Genomic DNA, 21471 nt, shown 5'->3' with positions numbered 1-21471 from the left:
TAAACAGAGTCCATGATCTCTTTTTTAACTTCAATTTTTTATTTGTTCTCTGCCTTTCAGAGTGCAATGAGACATTGAACTGCTTGAATTTCAATTAAAAACTGACTGAAAGAACTGGGGTTCTAATACTTCCAAGACACTGATGGAAGCAGTGTGTTTGCATGGAAGCATGGCAGAGGGAGACTCATGGTTTGGGGCCTTGATGACTTACAAATACTGAGGAAAAATAAATTAAAAACTAAAAAAACAATTTAAAAAACAATTACCAGAGATTATCAGGATAATAGTTCAAGAGATTAAGCTTGTAATAGCTTCAAATAAACAAGTAAATCAAAAACAGAATGGATGAGGGGACCCCAACCCCCCCACCAAAAAACAAAAACTAAAAACTCCCAAAACAAACATTTTTTGGAACGAACAAGTGAGAATCCTGACTTTAGCATACTGGGATCCTGTGGTATCACATAAAGAAAATGGTTCACTTACAATAGGGTCAGCAACTCGCCAGCCGCGGTTCAGGATTAGGGTTAAAGCCTAACCCTCTTAATACATATACTATATGTATTAATTTATCCTCTCCCAAATACGTCTATCATCCATCTGTCTGTCCCTCTCACTTCACTCCCATCACCTGCATTTACTGCTCTTTTTTAAAACCCCTGCCAAATCTTGAAGATTCACAAACATTTTCTTCCAACTTTATTTTCAGTTTAGGCATATTTAGTCATATATGTTTATCACATACACTACCAGTCAAATGTTTGGACACACCTTCTCATTTAATGTTTTAAAAACTCAAAACATGTTTTATATTTAAGATTCTTCAAAATAGTCACCCTTTGCTTTGATTACCTCTTTGCACACTCTTGGCATTCTCTCAATGAGCTTCATGAGGTCGTCACCCAAAATGGTTTTCTCAGAGATGCTGAGTACTTGTTGGCCCTTTTGCCTCCAGTCTGCGGTCCATCTCATCCCAGACCATCTCGACTTGGTTTAGGTCAGGTGACTGTGGAGGCCAGACCATCTGTAGCAGCACTCCATTGACACTCCTTCTTGGTCAAATAACCCTTACACAGACTGGAGATATGTTTGGGGTCAATGTCTTGTTAGAAGAATAAATGATGGTCCAACTAAATGCAAACTGGATGGGATGGCTGTGGGAGCCATGCTGGTTTATTATCCCCATCAGTGTCACCAGCAAAGTACCCCATCACCATCACAGCTCCTCCTCCATGCTTTGTGGTGGAAACCATGCATATAGAGACCATCCGTTCACCTTTTCTGCATTGCACAAAGACAAGCGGGTGAAACCAAAGATCTCAAATTTGGACTCATCAGACCAAAGCACAGATTTCCACTGGTCTGTCCATTCCTTGTGTTTCTTAATCCTAAACAAATCTCTTCTGCTTGCTGCTTTTCCTTAGCAGCGATTTGACCATAAAGGCTCGATTCTCCTCTGAACAGTTGATGTAGAGATGTGTCTGCTTTATATATTTATATTGTACAGTAGATCGTACAATAATACATACAGAGAAAAACCCAACAATCATATGACCGCCTATGAGCAAGCACTTTGGCGACAGTGGGAAGGAAAAACTCCCTTTTAACAGGAAGAAACAAAGGGTGGCTACTTTGAGGAATGTAAAATATAAAACAGAGTTTTTATTTTGAGTTATCGTTTTTTTCTTTGCTACATAATTCCATATATCTTGCTTCATATAATTGATGTCTTCAGTATGTATCTACAATGTAGAAAGCAGTAAAAATAAAGAAGAACCATTAAATGAGAAGGTGTGTCCAAATCTTTCACTGGTAGTGTACATAATAAATGTCTGCACAAGTTAATTCTTCTTCTCTGGTGAAAGTAAACTGCAGGAAACACAACTATGACTTTTTTTTTTTTTCCATTGTTTATTTACTTACTGACAATTTGCTGAGCATAATTCGTGTTTTAATCCACATCCTATTTCACAAACAATCATATTCACAGACACCTCAAGAGTAAAATGTAACCACAAGTCTCGTGAATTTTCTCTGTACTTTACAATCGCACATAAAGATTGTGGCTGTAAGATTTTAACAAGCAAATGTTGTAATTTTCATGTAAATTAGGGAAGTTAAAATCTCTCAATTCAAGTGTCCACATTATTTTTAAACACAACTAGAAGCAAATAAAGTTTATATTTCTACAAATATCAGGATGAATCCTCAGTAATTCATGAACGGACCTTCACAGATTGAAATCTGACCCTCAGGCTGTTTTTACTGCTGTCTGAAACCACATTATGTTACAGCTTAATTATCACATGCACATTTACTACTATTTACATGAATGGGATTCAGACACACGTGAGTAAAACTCAACTGTCTTAATTTGTACATATTAACATTCACAAGAATTGGTTTTCATCTTTACCTCTGATAACAGGAATATTTTTGCCACAGCTTCAAATGCTTATATTTAAAGCCATCTATCCCCCCCCCACCCCCCAAAAAAGACAAAAACAAAAGCGGAACCTTGAAAGTCATTTATATTCTCTTCAAAGTCCTCTTGCTTTGACAAACTCTTCCTTTGATGGTGTGGCTGAGTCCGCTGATCCCTCCTCCCCTGTGAGTACATTTTTTACATTCCCCTCAGCATCTATGATTACAGCGGTCCTCTTTAGCTCCTCATACCGTGTCTGTCGCTCAGCGACAGCCACACAAGCAGCTAGCACTTCGTCAGACTCAAAATCATAGTCCTGATTAAGCTCAGGGGCATTAAGGATCTCTTTTTTAGTCTCCTCCTCTTGCCGAATCTTCTCCTTGGTTGCCGTTTGCTGCTTCTGTAACCTCCAAGCCCAGGTAAGGTCTTCCTGCCACAGGGTGCGCTCTGATGGGCACTGGTGGATGGCAATCTGGAATGACCTCACAGCCTAGAGGGACAGTAATGACATGAGCTTAGGGACATATACAAGATTTCAGAAAATAGGACTACTGTCCTAAATGCCGCAGGTGATTGCAGCATCAGCGTTGTAATGAGCACAACCACAAGCTTCATTGTGGACAGATTGATCGTTCCATTAAAAGGAGCTCAATAACTTTTATATGACTGTGGGATGAGCTCGCACATTAGTTTGAATGTTAATAGTTATACTGAACAGAAAGATTCATGGTCTATAATTATCTATGTGACCACACATCACTCCTGAAATATGCTGCCTGGTTTCTTCTTCTTCTTGTAGCTCCCTTTAAGGGGTCGCCACAGCAGATAATCTGCCTCCAATCAACGTCTAGCATCTTCTTCTGTCACACCAACCTTCTGCATGTCCTCTTTCACTAATTCCATGATTCTTCTCCGTGGTCTTCCTCTTTTCAACATCCTTTGTCCTGTATACCCAATATCTGTTGTCTGCACATGTCCGAACCATCTCACCCTTGGCTCTCTAACTTTGTCTCCAAACAGCTCTGTATGAACAGTCCCTCTGATATACTCATTTCTAATCTTGTCCATCCTGATCTGTACCAATCCTGATCTCTGTCAGTGCCAGTGTCCCCACACACTATACATCATAGCAAATGGGAAGGTTTACAATCATCTTGTAAACTTTACCTTTAACTCTTGCTTCTGTCACACTCGTCTCCACCCACACCACCTTGCCTCTACTCTTCTTCACCTCTCTTGTGCACTGTCAGTTGCTTTGGACGGTTGGCCCCAGGTACTTAGGTGCTTAACTGTCACATCTATCTCTCCTTGCATTCCTCTTCTCACCAGTGCATAACTCCACGTCTCCAGGCTCTCTACCACCTGCTGCCTACTCTCACATTATTGCCTGGCAATGTCATAGTCCACGGAGACTCCTGTCTGACCTCCCATTTTCCCATAAAAGTAAAAATTAGAAAAAAGAAAATCTGTTACTTGTTCATTAAAACACAATTCTTTAAAGGATAAGATAAATGGTGTTTTCTGTAATCTGAAGATTGCTTTTCATGCTTGAATTGCTAGCCTGCATTAATCTCCTGATGGGAATCTATCATAACTACTTGATGTTAACATTCCTCACCTGTAACATAAATAACATGTGCTGTCAAAGATGATGACAGGTTAATCATAATAAGATTTCTGAAAAAAGTGCAACTGTCTGTGCCTAAAACAACACATCAAGTATAATCTTGAATCAACTAGAGCCAAATCAACCTTTTTAAATGAAAGTAATCCTTCAACTGAAGAAATGCTACTGCATATAAAACTCATGGCCAAACAAACTTTATGCTAAAACGCAAATCATGCATGGAGACTATGCATTTTTTTTGAATTGGATTGCAGGGGATAATAATTAAAGAAGGGAAGGACTAGAGCAGAGCCATGGAGAGGAAACATGGAAATCACTGTGTTCACATTTGCACAAACATGTGCTACTCAAACATGTCGGTGCATACAAAGCTTTGAAACTCGACTGAACAAGTCAAGCTAAAAATAGATGTGCCGTATTTTTCTTTTCCTTCCCAAAAGCTTAATTACAGAGGGAGGTGTGTCTATATTTGGTTTAGTTTTAGCTGTAACTTTCAACACTTCCTATTGTTGTTGTTGGTACCATAGGACAGGTCTCCTGCTCTGGGGCGTGTAGAAGCAACATTAGCTGAAGGCGTTCTGAGTTCACCCCTGTTTGTTTGGCTTGAAAAGGGCCGAGCAGCAGAACTGTGATCTGCGAGTTTCGAACACCCACAGGTCCCGGCGTGTTCTGGGGCAATTTAAGCAATCGTCCAAGCCCCAGGCACCTGGGTGTGCTTTCATAGAGTCGCTTTGTCTCACAGAGTTCACAAAAAAAGTAATAGTAAACACAGTAAGTCATCCATCTTAACAGCGCTCCAAATTCGAGACAACTGACTTACAAGCATCTACATAAACAGGCGTAGTTTATTGCAAAATCAAATGCATAAATTAATCCTTCCAGTAAAGACCATTAGCGACTGCCTAAGAAAAAAAAAAAGCCATCAACTGTTATGCAACACTACTGATACAGCATAACTACAGCATAACTAAACGTGGATTAAGGGTCACCTAATCCAGCCCTAACTGTAAACTTTATCAAAAAGGAAAGTTTTAATCCTAATCTTAAAAGTAGAGAGGGTGTCTTGTCTGTCTCCTGAATCCAAACTGGGAGCTGGTTCCTCAGAAGCAGGGGCCTGAAAGCTGAAGGCTCGGACTATCATTCTACTTTTAAATACCCTAGAAACGCCAGGGTAGAATGCCTAGAGTGGCAGCAGAGAAGTACCACAAGGTATCACAGTTGTGTGGTGGGATCTAACAAAAGCCTGAGGCCTTTCCATGCGAATTTGCATGTTAGTCGTGTCTTTGCACCTGTTCTTTCCAGGTACTCTGGCTTCCTCTCACAGTCCAAAGATAAGGTTATTCGGTTGGGTGAAACTAACCTAATAAAACTGCAAATATGAGCCTGAATGATTGTCTGTCTTTCTGTGTTAGCCCTGTGATAGACTAGTGAACTGTTGAGGGTGTGCTCTGGCTCTCGTCCAATCAAAGCTGGGAGAGACTCCAGCCCCACCGTGACGCTGAATTGGATAAGCAGTTAAGGAGGTCAGTCTGCAGTAGTTGTGACTTAAAAATACCATTCATTATTTGCATTTTCTTGCAGCCCTGCCTTCACAGGACGTTTTTAACGCATTGCCAGATACACTCACTAGGTCCACCTCTCCCAAGTTGAGCTGTGCCCGACCCAAGGTCTGCCAGCCCTCCCACCACAATGGCCGGAACTTCACTGCCATCTCTGCTGCCTTCACAGCTGGAAAGACTTCCTGCAGATTGGTCAGCACCTGACAACAAAGAAGGTTAAAGATGATGTCGCAGTGCACGCACGCCATAAACAAAACAGCAACAAAATCACAGAGAGAAAAAAAGATCATCGAGGTCAGAAAGTGCACAGGCTTTAAACTGTCTTTGCTTACATTTTGTAGTGTGACTATTTAGTTATTTATTGTTGCTTTATATCTTTTCATATATCACACCATTTTATTTTCAGCTTGATACTGGTCAGTCACCATATTAAAAGTAAATAATTGATATCTCCTTCCCTGCAGACTGTTTTGTGGTGACTCACTGAACCACTAGTCCTGCAGTTAACGTCTTTAACCTTGTATTATAAAGTCATCTATTATTCAGATGCTGGCCCTTTTTGATTTCGCTTTTGTCATGCCTGAAGTCAAGACCTGACAACTTTGTGCATGTATTTGCATAATAAACAAAAGCTATTTTTGAAGAGGTTCTCTGACTTTTAGCGGTGGTGTTTCTGCATTCGCTGGTAATGCCGTTAAAAATAGCATTATTGTCTTTTATTATTTTTGTATATATGCAAAGCAAAGATATGCTGACAAAAATAAAACTAAACTGAGTATTGTTGTTAGTATATTTATGCTCTTGCTATTGCTGGACACAGGTTTACTTTTACTTCCTCCTTTTTCAATCATATTTCAACATGAGACTTAAGACGTGAGAATAGCACCAGTGTACAGCAGGATGCACCAACACAACATGTTGAAGTCTAAAGACTGCTTTAATACCATAGCTTGATACGCACTGATACGCCAGGAATACCTACAATGTCTCTGTCAGAACACCGCAAACCAAAATGCCTTCAAAGCCATAACATTTTGAAGACATCTCATTATCAACAGGATCCACCATAGGTTGGAATCATTAATTTATAGCCAGTAAGACGCAGTAAAAGGTTTACAAACTGGACCGATTTCAGCCACACAGATATACAAGTGGCAGGACACAAGTGGCACAGATTAAATTAAACAGGAAGAAAGTGATGAGAGGAAGTAAAAGGCCAGCAGAGTCACTGTAACCAAATTCGTCATCTGGGCCAGTAATAAGCATTTGATGAGAACCAGCCCATTTACAGTCTGACGACTGTGAACAACATCAGCGGTGCTAATGGATACTAATAGGTGAAGTGGGGTGTACATGTGTGTCCAAACACATTGAAGCCCAATCCAAGTAGAAATGGTATGAGGCCAGTTTGAATTTATGCCATAGCTCGTCATTCCTGGAATGAGGGAAAAAAATCATGCTGCGGTGTTTTCCCAATACTCTAATAAATGCTTCTCTAATGATTTCCTTCTCAAATTTCTTATAATGGATGATATTATATTAGGCATGGAGTACTCTGTGAGATGTGAATGACTATGGAAATAATGGAGGAAATAATAGAGTTTGTGAGACTACACCCACGACTTCTTTACTTTTCTTGTGAAATAGGAAAAGGAGAACTGAGGCGCAGCCAAAATACCTAAAGAAAGAGTAACTATAAAAACAAAGAGGAAAAGAAAGTTGAGAAAAGTGAAAAAAAAAAAAAAAAAAGAATATCAAAGATTATTTACATGGTATTGGAAATAAGCAACAGACGTTAATCTCAAAGTGGAAGCAGAAAAAATGGTCTATGTAGCCATGGCCACTGGCAGCTCTCATTAGTTTATCACTGCTGATAAACAGCATGAAATCACAAAAAATATATTTTTTGAAATTTTATGCAACTAAACAAGAAAATTTTAACTATGGATTCCATGGACTGAATATAAAAGATTGAGATGAGATGAGATGAGATGAGATGAGATAGCCTTTATTTGTCAGTTGCAGTTGCCCACAACCGAGATGACAGACCTTGCCGACCGTACATACAATACACAAACATCACATTGGGGAGACAGGTCAGGCTAGGTAGCAAGGGAAAAAAAAAACATCGAAATGTGTAACACAAAAGGATAATCCAGGAGTGCACGGATATCAACACACCATAACACAATAAAACACAGACAAGCAACATGGGAGAGTATTCCAGTGTGTACAGCTGATCTGGGACCGCTGCAATCTTCGATTGCGCCTCCAGCTGATCCGGTGTCCACATCGGATGGGAAGTAAGCATGGGAGGACGCGTTGGATTCGGGGGAGGGAGGGTGATAGTGAGGGCGTATCAGTATCAGTGTACATGTTTCGTGTGTGTGCATGTGTGTGTGTGTATCCCATGTTCAGCTGAGAGAAAGTGTCACCACGCCCGATTAGGCGAAGGTCAACAGTAGGGATGGGTATCGTTTAGGTTTTATCCGATACCGGTGCCAAATCGGTACTTTTGAAACGGTGCCGGTGCTTAAACGGTGCTCGAACCGGTGCTTAAAGAATGGAGAACACAAACTTCGTCCAAAAACCTCTCATGTTTTTATTTTTAGCAGTCTCTTTTTTTCTGCAAAATGATAAGAACCGTAACAACATATAAACATCATCTGTGCAAAGATTTATGTTTTTAAAGTGAAACAGTGAAAAATTACAGCGCTGTCAATACATGAATATCCAGACGTTGTACAAAAATGTCCAATTTTGGCACACAATTGGACACCATGCCAGTTGAATTTTTTAGGTATTTAAGAGCAGAAATTAATTAATTTTATTAACATGCCTAAAAATGCTTTTTTTAAAAATACGTTTTTGAAGAATTAACCACACATTTACATGGTAATGGGCCTTTTCTGCCATGGTTCGCTTAATTGGCCTCTGGCCCTTTAAACTCTGAGGGGCTGTAACTTTGGTTTCTTTTGGTCAATTTGCATGATTGACACATCTTTTTAATTGTTTGAGCCAATAGAGTCACAGTAACGATGCCACGTTCACGTTAATTCAACCAATCAGACGTTCCAAGGCCAAAACCCACGTGGGCCCAAATTTACTGCATGTGACGTCTGTCCAGTCACGTGTCTATAGGTGGGTCTAAAATGGAGGTTGTTGACGGAAAACGGCTCTGATGCAGCTAGGTAGGCGTGGTAACTGCTGATAATCACATGGCTACCGGCTACCGGCGAAAATAACGGAGGAAATCTGGACGGTAAGCCAATTTCTGTCTTAGCGCATTTGCGCCGCTGTGTGTTTTTGTGGTCTCCTTTTGCGGCTCATTCAGTGAATTTTGGTCAGAGTGAGGTGAAACTTGGTGTTTGGAATTGGTGATAGCTCTGGAAGATAACCAGCCTGTCTTTAACCGGTTACATGAAGTCTGGAGAATTTCTGGTTCGCCTTGTTTGTTTAGCGGACTTGTGCGCATTTACATAACTGCTCGTTTAATCATGGCTTGTTTTCGTTGAGTTTGGTGGTTGTAGAAATGGTTTATATGACATTTTAGCTGAGATTCAGAGGTTTCTGTGGATACCACACATGTCTGGACTTATATTTCTCACCCCGTGTTATAACCGATTAAACGTGATCTCCTCCTTTTTGCTCGCGGTACCGGGGGCGTGGGGCTTAAAGCACTTGTTGCAGGCTGCTGAGTTTGCATCTTTTGCTGTGAAGTACAGCAAGACTTTTGACCGATTCGCCTTGGGCATTTTTAATCTGTAGCTCTGCTCTAAAAGAACGTACGTATCTGGGCCCGCCTACTATCCTTGTAAAGGTAAAATGATTGGCTAGAATCCAAAGTGTATGACATCTAAAGAAAAAAAAAAAAAGCACCGAAATAAAGCACCGAAATGTGTGCTGCTTTTCGGTCTGGTTACTACCGTTTATGTCAGAACCGGTGCCATCATGGCACCGGATACCGGTACTGTTAGAGTGAATTGTTAAATGTTTGTCATTTTTATGGTTACCATCCCTACGAAAGGAATTTCACTGTCCCCCTCCCCAGATTCTCGAGGTTCTGGGTGGGGGGCTGTAGTCTTTTATTACAGGCAACATCCTTATGAAGGTCTTTTTTGATGTAAGCTTCCTGCCCAGCAGGAGTTCTCACACACACACACACACACACACACACATTCTTACTTACATACAGAAGTTCACACATGTACATACAATGCCTTAGAACTATGTGGGCGTTGCTTTGCTGTGTTTTGTGTGAACTGTCTCTCAATAAAAGGCAGCGAGAGGAGGCCGGATTTGGGGTCATTTTCGTGCTGGACACAGATGAGGCCTCCCTTGCGCAAGTAATCGATCGAACGCTGTTGCCTTGTTTTCTTTCATGATGAATAAGTCTCTAGAACTAGCGGGGTTTGTGGGAACAGACCCAACAGGTACCCATCCCTAGTCAACAGTCTCCAGTGGACCCAGGTGGCCTTGAAGGAGGTACAAAGAGTTCTGACAACAATCCTGTTATCATGGGAAGAATTTGTTGTTCCAGTCAGCTTCGACCTTGGCAGGCCTTCAGCTGGTGCCAGTGGGATAGCCGCATGAGTGAAGATGGTGAATGTTTGGGTTTAGTGCGAACAACTGCATCCAATTTTTACAGTTGGTCTAATGTCCATCACTGGTCACCAATTCTCTTAATTCCCGTTGTTCTTCTCCAAGATGTTGTCCATATTGCGTTCAAAACACAGTCTGAGTACTCACAGCCCTGCCAATCGTCTATCATGTTGGCCAGCCTTATGGGATTTTGAACAGCTGTAGCCGCTTCTTGTTCTTCGATAGGCCAGGTCCAAGCCAGCTCCAATCAGCCCGAACTCTGTTATCGTGGTTCCAAATTGGTAGATGTCGTTCAATGTCCTCCATCGAGAGTGTCGCCAGACACACGACGCAATCGACCATCGAGTATCCGGCAGCAAACGTCTCCGCAGGACAATCGGGCTCTCCCAAGCCTAGCAGGGTGTCAATTCTGTTACGGGACCAGTTGATCAAATCCATAATTCTTTAGGTTTTAGAGAACAAGACTGAGAAACTCTTTGAGGGTTAGAGTTAGACGAGACTAGACAAACACATAGAAGCAGCAGCAGGGAAGATAAGGGAGGGAGAGGGGGAAAGATGCGTCCGCCTCCTCCGAGAGCCAAAGAAAAATTGATTGATGTTTGTGTACTATTGCTTTAAGTCTCAAGATTAGCATTTGGTGCATTTTGTAAAAGGCAGAACTGGACCAGAAGGTGCAGTGTTAAGTTAGGTGTTAATAATACAGGGATCGCAAAATCGCTAGCCCGACGTCCCGGGGCTAGCGATTTTTCCAGTCGGGCTACCAAAATCTATCTCTGCCCTGCCCGTCGGGCTATCATAGGAAGGAAAAATATATGTCAATGCTTTTGCATTCTTTCAGAAATGTAGCTGGGTAATTATGTCATTGGCATCGGTGAGCCAGAATTTGCGCTTGTTTTTTGCTTTCACTTTGCAATCGCGCGAACTGTGTATAGAGAGCGACAGTACTGATTGGTGAGTGACGATAATTTGTGCACCAATTCCTCTGACATCGTCTTATCAATCGTTAGCTTACTATGCAAACATGACAAGTGAAATCTCCCGCAGCAAGCTTAAACATGTGAGAGGTTGATCGCGCAGAGAATCGCTGAGCGTTATGTGAGTGTGTGTGTAAAGGCAGCAGGATATATATTTTAGTTCTGCTGAGCCAAATAAGACCGGTCAGGGTGAAGAAGTGACAGCCAAAGAAAAGCTTACCACAAAACGGAAAAGTTATGACAAATCAGACTATAAGGCAAAAAGAAAGAGCAGCTTTATGGTTTCATGGACAAAAGAATTTCTGTGGCTGCAATATGACAAGCTAAATAATAACCAGGGGTGCACATAAGTGGTCCGCAGGTGCGCATTCGCTGTCAAAATAAAAAACGCGCACAAGATAAGAAGTTGCAACGCGCGTTTGCGTACATAAGATTTTCTGGAGGAGGACAGACATTTGTTTAGAACTCTTAAACATGTCGAAGAAGCAAGCTCCTTTAAGCAATTACTTTGGTGTTCCTCCACCTCCAAAGAAATGTCAGAAGGAGTCCGAACCACAAAAGAAGCGCGTATTCTCGGAAAAGTGGTTGCAGGAGGTGAGCTGGCTTCAAACAAATGATGAACGCACAGAGATGTGGTGCAGAATGTGCCGTGAAAATCCCACTCTAGCGGACAAAAACAGTGGCTTTTATATGTCGACAAGCACCTTTGTTACTGGGACCAGTAATTTTAAGAAAGGCCCCCATTAGAACCCATGAGAAATGCATTATTGCTCAGTCTGCAATATCTTTCCTGGAACAAACACCAATTGCAATTAACATACTAAAAATAAACCTGAAAAATCAGTTAATAACAGCGTACTATGTTGCAAGGAGTGAACTACCACTGGCAAAATTTAGCAGTCTTTGCAAAATTCAAAAAGCAAATGGCCAAGATCTTGGTTCCACTTGCCTCTTACCCGTGACTTCAGTGGAAATTTCAAATTCAGGATCTGACACAGACTGATTCATGTTCTACAGTTCTTACAAGTTCATAGAAATTTCTGTTCAATTAGAACCAAGTATTGGAGTTGATGATTGTAATTTTTATACAATGTTGTAATTTGTGTTTCAACAATTTTTTGATTAATGTTTTGTTTCCGTTACAATATTATACTTTAATGTATAATATTGTAAAGGAAACAAAACAGGAAACAAAACATCAATCAAAAAATTGCTCTCTTTTTTATTCGGGCTACTTAAATTTATTTTTGGGCTACCAAAAACTGAAGAGTCCCTGCCCGAAGGGCTACCAGGGATTTTGAAATTTTGCGTGCCCTGTAATAGAATTTAAATGCTACACTGGCAACACTGAAGGAGCTAGTTTAATGAGTCAAATTAACCTAGGTAATGCCTGGCATGCCCATCGTGATATGCAATTTCACTGAATCAGTTGCTTGAAAAATATTGGCTATGGATTATATTATGAAAGCTAATGTTAACTGCGCATATTTACTTCTACTGCTGAGCTGGGCATTATAATGTAACGTTCTACAAGAACTGACCCACTTGTGGAGCTAGCCTCACGCAGTTACTGCAGTTTTTGGTAATTCTGCACTAGTTTTGTTTTCAGCTCTGACGTTGCAACCTGGTTTACTGGCATAACTGAATACAAAACTCCAAGTGTAAAACAGCATCTTTAAAGTTTTGAGGTTTCGCATCTCACAACAATTCTACAGTGTATCAGGAAACAACAGAACAAAATGCGGCAGCTGTTTCAACCATGTGGTTAAAGACAATGTTAACCACATATGCTTTTTAAAGTACATTTTCTCACAAATGAAATATGATACTGCACTCATGTCAGGTTCAAACCATACATACTGGAACCGTGATCCCTTTCAAATGCAATTTCAATGGAAGTGAAAATAAATTATCATTAAAATCGCACTAAGATCACATTTCTTCAGGGCTGCTACTGATAAGAATGAATTAAAAAATCTATTATTTGATCACTAAGCAAAACTTGAGTAAGCACTTGGTGGAAAAACTCTTGTTGGCAAGCACAGCAGTAAGACATTTCTTGTAGTTGGTCACCAGGTTTCACACATCTCAGGAAGGATTTTGGCCCACTGCTCTTTACAGAAACTCTCTAAATCCTTTAGGTTTCTTGGCTGCAGTTTGGCAACTTAAAGCTTTGGCTCCCTCCACATATTTTCTATCAGACTGAGGTCTGGAGACTGGCTAGGCCACTCCATGGCCTAATGTGCTTCTTCTTTAGCCACTCCTTTGTTGCCTTGGTGGTTTGTTTTAGCTCATTGTCATGCTGGAAGATGCATCTGCAACCCATCTTCAGTGTTCTGGCTGAGGGAAGGAGGTTTTCATCCAAGATCTGACGGTGCATTGCACTGTCCCCTTACATGAAGTCGCCCTGTAGTTGCCCTTTGCAGAAAAACAGTCCCAAAGCATAATGTTTCTACCTCCGTGCTTGCCTGTAGGGATGTTGCTCTTTGGGTCATAATCAGCATTTTTCTTCCTCCAAACACGACGGGTCTGTTGGTCTGCTAGTATGTTACCAGTGGCGTTCTTGGTGACTGTGGTTCCAACTGTCATTAACAAGCTCCTTTCATGCAGTTTTAGGGTGATCCAAAACTTTTCTCATGATCATCATCACCGCATGAGGCAAGATCTTGTTTACTTGCTATCATAAAATTTGAGATTGCTCACTTACAAAGATGTGAACAAACTTCAGTAGAGGATCAACTAATTATTTCCACCACTGTTTGTTGAGAAAATATGTCTGTTAGAGAATATAATTAATGATATACCTGGGACTTCATTTCATACAGTAGTGGGTTGTCTGGAGTCAACTGAATGGCCTCATCCCACTTCTTGATGGCCTCCCAGTGCCTGAAAAAAAACACACACTGTGGTTCAAATCCAACTGAGAAAAGTGGGATTCAGGTATTTATAATCAGAGTCGTATAGGTAAAGCACATTCACTTCTTAATAGTCATGCATTTATGAACCATGAATGCTTGCTGTGTTCACTGTGAATTTACACAAAGCCAATCTAAACATTGCCAATCTACACAAAACCAAACATCCAGATGTAGCTCACAGCACCAAGTTAAACACAGGTTCATATTGAACTTTGCTGAGGTTAAATTCTGCAGGTAATGCAGCACTGAAGTGCAATCAATTCAAACAGTAAATAATATAAAGCAGTGAAATGAGACGCCCAGTTTCACCATCTCCACCCTGAGATTTGATATGTTATGCAAACTAACATGGGTCCACATGCTTGTGGACATCATAAAAGCACTTTCCCCTAATTATTTCTATTGTTGCGTGCTGTAGAAATGCCACCTAATTTGAAAGCTGCCTCTGCCCTACTTTTCTATTCTTTCAGGCAACTCCCTAAAAGATTAGAAAACCAGACTATTACTAACATGGCTGTATCATGTTTCATTTGTTTACTACAACCATAACCACATGGTTGGTTTTGTGCTTTTTTGTCTTGCCTGTTAAAAAACAAAGAAACCTAAAATACATTTATCATCTTTATAATAGAAAAAGTGGGGGAAAAAAGGTTTCTAGAACAAAGAATTTCTTAAAACTATAAAGCTGCATGTGTACGCCACAACATCTGCCCACTTCCGGCAGCAGAGAGTGCACACAGGCTGCAGCAGGTTACATAAACAGAAAAAGGTCGGCTGAAGTGAACAGACAAACGGTAAACCAAAATCTCCCTTGGTGGTTTCTTAGCATGAGCTAATTACATTGTCTACTAGTTCCTTCCCAGACATTAAAGCAGAACGATAGCAGGATTTGCATGAAGTCAGATTAAGCTTCTCTAGAACCTCACTCCAAGCAGCTGTCACCACTATAGTTTACTGCTTTGCATAGATTTGTATACCAGGATTCACAAGTCTTCAGGTATTTCACCACATATGCATACGCTCCAGGCAATTCTAGGAACTCTCTTCCTCTGGTCAATATTGACTCAACACTGGTTCCCTGATCAAGATAAAGACAAGAGGTGACGTTCTGGGTTTCACAATATATATGTCAAATCGACACCATTTATAGCTTTATGGAGATGGATATCCTGAGAAAATCAAAAGCAATTCAAATCACACAATGAGACAACAAGTGGTCATCACCTACAAAGTTCAGACTGCAGTCAGAAAACATGCCACTGCCAATCAAAAGGCAGAGAGAACAGTCAGGAAACGGAACTAAAGGAGTGTGGAAATCTTTCCATTACATGAAGTAAAGAATACTGCAAAATCATATGAGGAAATTAAGCAATGAGCTATAAACCATGTGAAGCCTGCAAGCTAAAAATGGCTCTTCTAGTGGCATCATAACTGTTTATCAGTCAAAGACGGGTTAGAGAGACGGGACAGTAACTAGTATCAATTTTAAGAAAGTCCATTATTTGGGCAGCTATTTTGGAATGTAATATAAATTAACATAAAAACTGCATGCACAGAATCATTATTCAAATCTATCTTTAAAAAACACACTTAAACAGTTTGCCAACTCTTTTCCAGTGGAAGTTATATTCCTCTGATTTTAATGTTGCAAAATTCTTCCACAGATTAAAACAAAGGTTTCCTTTAGTGGTATATGTCTCTCTTATAATGCCTCTGCTCATAGCCTAATACCATTTGAATGCTTACTCGTTATTAGTTTAAAGAAAGAGTGGAAAATTATGAAATACAGTAGAGGACAGAACATTGAGATCATTTAACACGCTACTGTCCAAAAAAAGGAGAAAATCCCAGCATGCTCCTATCATAAGAAACCCTCATATCCTTACTACACAATAACATGTTGACCATTTCAAAGAGATTTCAAATATCATATTTGGCATTCTCTGCTTTTGAGAAAACACAACTGGCTGGACAAAATTTAAAAATAAAAAAATTATAGACATACCTAAGATGAGCTATTACCTCATATTTTACCTTATAAACGTCTTTAAACATCACGTTTTGTTTGTTATGCAACCTCCTTGAAATGATGATTGTTTCACTGTGAGGCAGACATTTAGTTTTTTTTAAACACATATGCAGTTTGTGAATAAATGTGTCAGTGAGCCCAGTCATACATATACAACAACGACGAGGCAGCTAATCTTCTAAAGATGGCAACAACAGCCCAAATTACAGAAAACTCTTTGGTAAGCATGACATTTAGTGTGTTAGTGGGAAGTTTATATTACTCTTAAATTAACTAAAGTTTCAGTAACACTAGGGAAATCCCTAGTGTTTCCCACAATTAATCTGAGCGTGTGCAAAGAACTTGCAGCTGAGTTGGATTTGAAATGGTTGTTTCAAAAGCAGTAATCAGGTCTTCGATCACTGGCAGTTACTTGCTGCCTTCAAAGAAACTTTGGTGCATCAACATGATGATAAAAAAGCAATAAGATGGAAGCTGCGGACAGTTTGTGACAGAATGAGATCAAGTTGATTGATTGATTGATTGATTGATATACCTTTATTAGTCCCACAAGGGGAAATTTCATTTCAAGTTGGCAATAATATGCAACCGATTTGTGATAAAGCAGCAATTAACTGATATAAACCAGGAAAAACTGCAAATCTGTTACCATCAATTTTTACAATTCACATTAAAAACAAATTCATATTAACTATTTATGGAGTTAACAAATATTTAGAAATTGCTCCACAAATAGAAATGTAGTTGCTGCAGAATGGCAACCTTGCTTTTATATAAGAATATAGCCAAAATGCAACCAGTTGGATCGACTCCCCTACTGCAAAGAGTTGTACTCCAGACATGGTGCTGCGCTCATCGGCGCACACGGACTCTAATTAATTCCAACATGATGGCAATCTGACTGCATTTATACAGCAGATGGTAATTATTTGTCTGCCACTTTATTTGTTACTCTGTGTGTGACTGAGCCATCGCTGAAGTATGGCAACACATTATGCACCATAGTATCACAATAGAGCAATTTTGATATTTACACTGCAAAGCTGTTAATTTTATATCAGTTCAGTTAATAAGCTCTGATGTAGTGATGGTAATGATGATGGTAAAGAAGTGTTTTAAGGCAGCTATGGCAGGGAATCCACTTAAAGCATCTTAATCATATATGGATATTTGGCAACAGGAAATAAAATTAGATAAATATCAAAACAAAATACATTTGTGGCAAACATAAATATTAACTGTGTACGGTAAAACCTTTAGGTAGCAAATAGATGTTAACATAAAGACATAATTGTAGAAAAACAGGCAAAACATAACCCCCCTACTATTCTGCTCATAGAACAAGCGGGTACTATAGGAGCTGTTCAATTACATCACAAACATCTAAACCTTTGTAATATCAGGCTGACAACACAGGTCAATGTTATTAGAGGGAAAAGAAAAAAAAGACATGGCTGACATCCTCGACCAGACACCATTTCAAACCACTGAACTGCAATTATGGAGCAGTAAGACATAATTTCCTCAGTAAAATCCACTTTCTTTTCACAAATATAATTACAGGCAGTCACTGTGGACAACAGCATTACGTCTTCTGGACTAGGAAGCTTTCACGATGTGATTGTTATTTGGTTAAAGAGGTTAAATTATCACAAAACAAACATAAAAACAGCTTCTGAAAGAGGCTTATTTTTTTGTAATATCTGTATCTATTTAAAAAGAAAAAAAAATAATGAGTCGAAATGGTGGGTATCCATTTAAAATAAAATAAAAAGCTCTCTTAAACTAACCACATTGCTTGTTATTACTCAGTCTAACGTTAGTTCTAAAGTTTACTTCGGGAACTCTGACAGTAGAGCTTTGAGTAGATTTAAACCTTTAAATCCCTGCTCTGTTTGAAAAGCTTAAATAATGCTGCTGTGTTTTTATTTTCCCCTCCAATATTAAATAGAGATAATCTGACCAGATGATCTGAGAAGAACAAATGCTCTTTGACTTCTGAAACATGTGCTAGACCTTTCACAGAAAAGCCATTAAATTAAATACAAGGAAAACCTCAACCTTAGATGCCTTTCTAAGTTACACGTGCCCTTGGATTTAATATGTTTTTAATGTAAATCTTTACTAGAAAGCCAACAGAAATATCTAAACTGTGTTCCATATGTCTTTATTGTCTGTACAATGCTGCCCTCCTCTGGAGAGGATCTGAAGTAACATGACTCTTACTAACAGCAAAGCTGAGGAGGGAAAAATGTTGAAACTGACAGTTCTCCCGGAACTTTTCACAAGGGACTCTAGCAGCACACTGACAGGATGCCCTGATTACCACAGAATACAACTATGATTCATTCTGTAATCCTACTTGGCACACAGTGTGGAAAATTACTTTGAAAGAACGCGGCTTATGTATACAGCCTTTTTTTTCACCACTGGCTGTTTTTGTCAAGGCAACAGCTGCACAAATATTGGATTTCTATTGTCTGATTTCATTAACAACTACAGCTTTATTGAATTGCAGTGCTGTGCAAAAGACTTGAGCCACCCCTCATTTCTTTATTATTTGCTTCCAATGAATCAGGCTTTCTTGTAATCTTTTAAAGTGGCCTTGAAAAATAGTTGTCCCGTCTTTCTGAGGCTCTTTCAAAGTTTTTCTCTGGACATTGGCAGCTTTTTCACTAATTTTCAGTCCAGTCCTTGTACCTGATTATTTTCAGAGGAATGATTTTTTTGTCTCTTAAACCTTTTAACACTGAAGTACAAATCATTCACACACTCAAAAGGCACCTAACTAAAGGGATTAACCAGTGTGTTTTGTCTACATATAACAGACAACTTAGCCAAGAACCAATTTTAAATTGTATCTTTAGAAACTTTGTTACTGGCAGCTTGTAACAAAAAACACAATTTGTTTCCGTTTCTTTGTCTGAATCTATGAAAAGTGCCAAAGATAACACAGACTGACACGTATAAAATAATATTTTTGTTCCAACAAGGTTGATATCTAAAGAGCTATTAACCTTCTATATCTTGGTATATCTTGGCAGTGCATCCTTAAAAGAATTTGAGGAAAGTGGACAAGTGGAAGACAAATAAGAAGAGACAGGCCTTAAAAAATATATACAGCAGATGAATAGTATCTGAAAGTAATTTCCTTAAGAAACTGGAAAAAATTCCACCAGAAACCAGACACAGGACATCTGGCCCTTCAGTTTATCAATCTACTCTTCACTGAAGTCTCATCAAAAATGGTCTCAGTAGAAGGCTGTCTTTCAAGTAGCCATTATTAAGGAAGGAAAATGAAGACAACACACTGAGGTATCCCAGATTACACAAGAACTGGACTGACAGTCAGTGACAATTGGCACTATCAGTTAGGGACTGGCCTCGCCATAGCCCAGAGATGACAAACTAAATTTACATTGGGGGCCACATACAGTCCACTTTGATCTTCAGTGGGCCGGACAAGTGAAACGCCACTTTCTGTCAGCGTAAAGACGGTTAACTACACATTTAATGCCTGAGATATCTTAATATATAAAAGAAGTGCAATTTCAGGAGCACAATTCAGAATTGTAGAATTGCAGAAAAGGTTCTGGTAGCTCACTGCCCATACTGTTCCACATTTATAAAAACTAAACAGTATAAAAATACAGTTAAGTCCAAAAATCTATCCCCTCCTACACATTTTCCAAAGCAATCAAGGGGGCTGGATTGGAGTCTTTGCTGGGCCAATTCTCCCCCCCATACCTTATGTTTAACACCCATGCCATAGTATATACTTTAACATTATTGAAGCAGTGTGGGATCACCTTGAAAAAGAACAGAACAAGGCAGCTAACATCCAAAGAAGAGCCTTCTTTGTCCTGCAAGAAGCCAGGAGAACTGTTCCTGAAGGCCACTTAAAGAAATGACAAGAATCCTTGAATAAAAAGTTCAGGCTGTGTTGAAAAATAAAGGAGATCATACCATATATTTACACTAACGATACAAACTGTTTCTGTCCTATATAATGCATTTCCATTTATGTTAGCACGTTTCAATAAGTCGCCACAACCATTTCTAATTTTCTAAGCGAAGCATAAAGAAATAATAAATGGCAAAAAATAAGAGGTGGATCAAAACATTTGCACAGTACTGTATGTTAGGGTGACCATATTTTGATTCCCAAAAAAGAGGACACTTGGCCAGTCATGAAGAACTTTAATAATACTGTTTGCTTAAAGAAAACTTTAACATGTTTAAAAGACGCTTTCTCGGTGCAGTTAATGAACGGTGAAATAAAAAATGTCAACAAGTGCAAAAAACGAGGACGGTTGGTCACCCTACTCTATGTGTACTATAATGAATGTTTCTGTGTGCCTGTCAGAATGTGTTTGCACCAAGCACTCTCACCTGCCATGCTCAGCCAACAGGGCACCCTCCTCCTTCAGTCTCTTGCCCTTGGCAGCACAGTCCTCCAGCAGGATCTCCCGCCGTCGTTTGATAGCGTGCAGCCAATCCACCTCGGGGTCCTGACTTGGCCCATCATCCACAGCTTTCTCCGCTTCTGCCTCAAACTGCTGCACCACTGACTTGGACACCTTCTCCCCAACTTTCCTCTTCCAGCCAAATGACGCCATCCTATAAGAAAAAAACGGAATACGACGCGTGGTGGCGGTGGTCACTTATCATATATATGCTCGATTTCATCTTCAATCACGACTGAAAGTAGTACAAAAAATGTACATTATTATTAATATTATTATCAGCACAAGTCAACAATACTGGCCTGCTTTTGCCATCTAGATTCGTATACGTGGCCGCTGAATGAGTTTCCAAAATACCGTAGCAGAAAGATTTATATTTTATTTTTGGATATTTTACGTGGTATTATGGCAATAACATCTCCAAAACTCGCTAGAAAAAAAATTAAACTTCGTCACACTGACGCCAGCTAACGTTAATTCGGGCAACTCAGCTAACACTCGCAATTAAAACTTGACACGCCAGTACGCTTGCCTACATAAAATTAACTTCTTTTAATTTTGAAGGTATGTTTTTATACTTCGTTATTTTAGAACAAAGTGGGGACATACGCACATTCATCCACGGCTTTCCACGAGCAACAGTGGATAAGCTGCAGTTAGCTAATCGTTAGCCACATTTGTTGACCTTCACGTTGCGTTCAGGTCTTATCGGTTTAAAGCCAACATCGCATCGTAAATATTGGAAAATTTGACAGCGGGGGGGAAAAAATCAGCCCGTTTCTGCACAATTCATGCGGTTTCTCTTGGTAAGTAAATATCTCCAATTGAAACTACACACGTGAGGGAACAAAAGTGTAAACTTTGCGTTAAC

The 21471-nt window shown here is 39.7% G+C and overlaps 1 protein-coding gene across 2 annotated transcripts; it reads right to left on the bottom strand.

The window, feature by feature from the left end:
* Positions 1-1907: 1907 nt before the first annotated feature.
* ttc33 (tetratricopeptide repeat domain 33) lies at positions 1908-21322 on the bottom strand. Of its 2 annotated transcripts, none has more exons than XM_063478199.1 (5): positions 21214-21322; positions 20527-20754; positions 13992-14073; positions 5680-5811; positions 1908-2915 (listed from the first exon to the last, which is right to left on the bottom strand). In XM_063478199.1, coding segments are annotated over exons 1-5 (819 nt in total). In that variant the 5' UTR covers positions 21216-21322; the 3' UTR covers positions 1908-2540. The 2 variants fall into 2 exon arrangements, with proteins under 2 accessions (XP_063334269.1, XP_063334270.1); XM_063478200.1 differs by lacking the exon at positions 21214-21322 and adding an exon at positions 20903-21106.
* Between the last annotated feature and the right edge of the window lie 149 nt (positions 21323-21471).

This window comes from Pelmatolapia mariae, linkage group LG7 (genome assembly GCF_036321145.2).
Source record: "Pelmatolapia mariae isolate MD_Pm_ZW linkage group LG7, Pm_UMD_F_2, whole genome shotgun sequence".
In the NCBI taxonomy this organism is placed as follows: domain Eukaryota; kingdom Metazoa; phylum Chordata; class Actinopteri; order Cichliformes; family Cichlidae; genus Pelmatolapia; species Pelmatolapia mariae.
The sequence above is the reverse complement of the archived record's forward strand: the minus strand, read 5'-3'. Positions and strand labels throughout refer to the sequence as shown.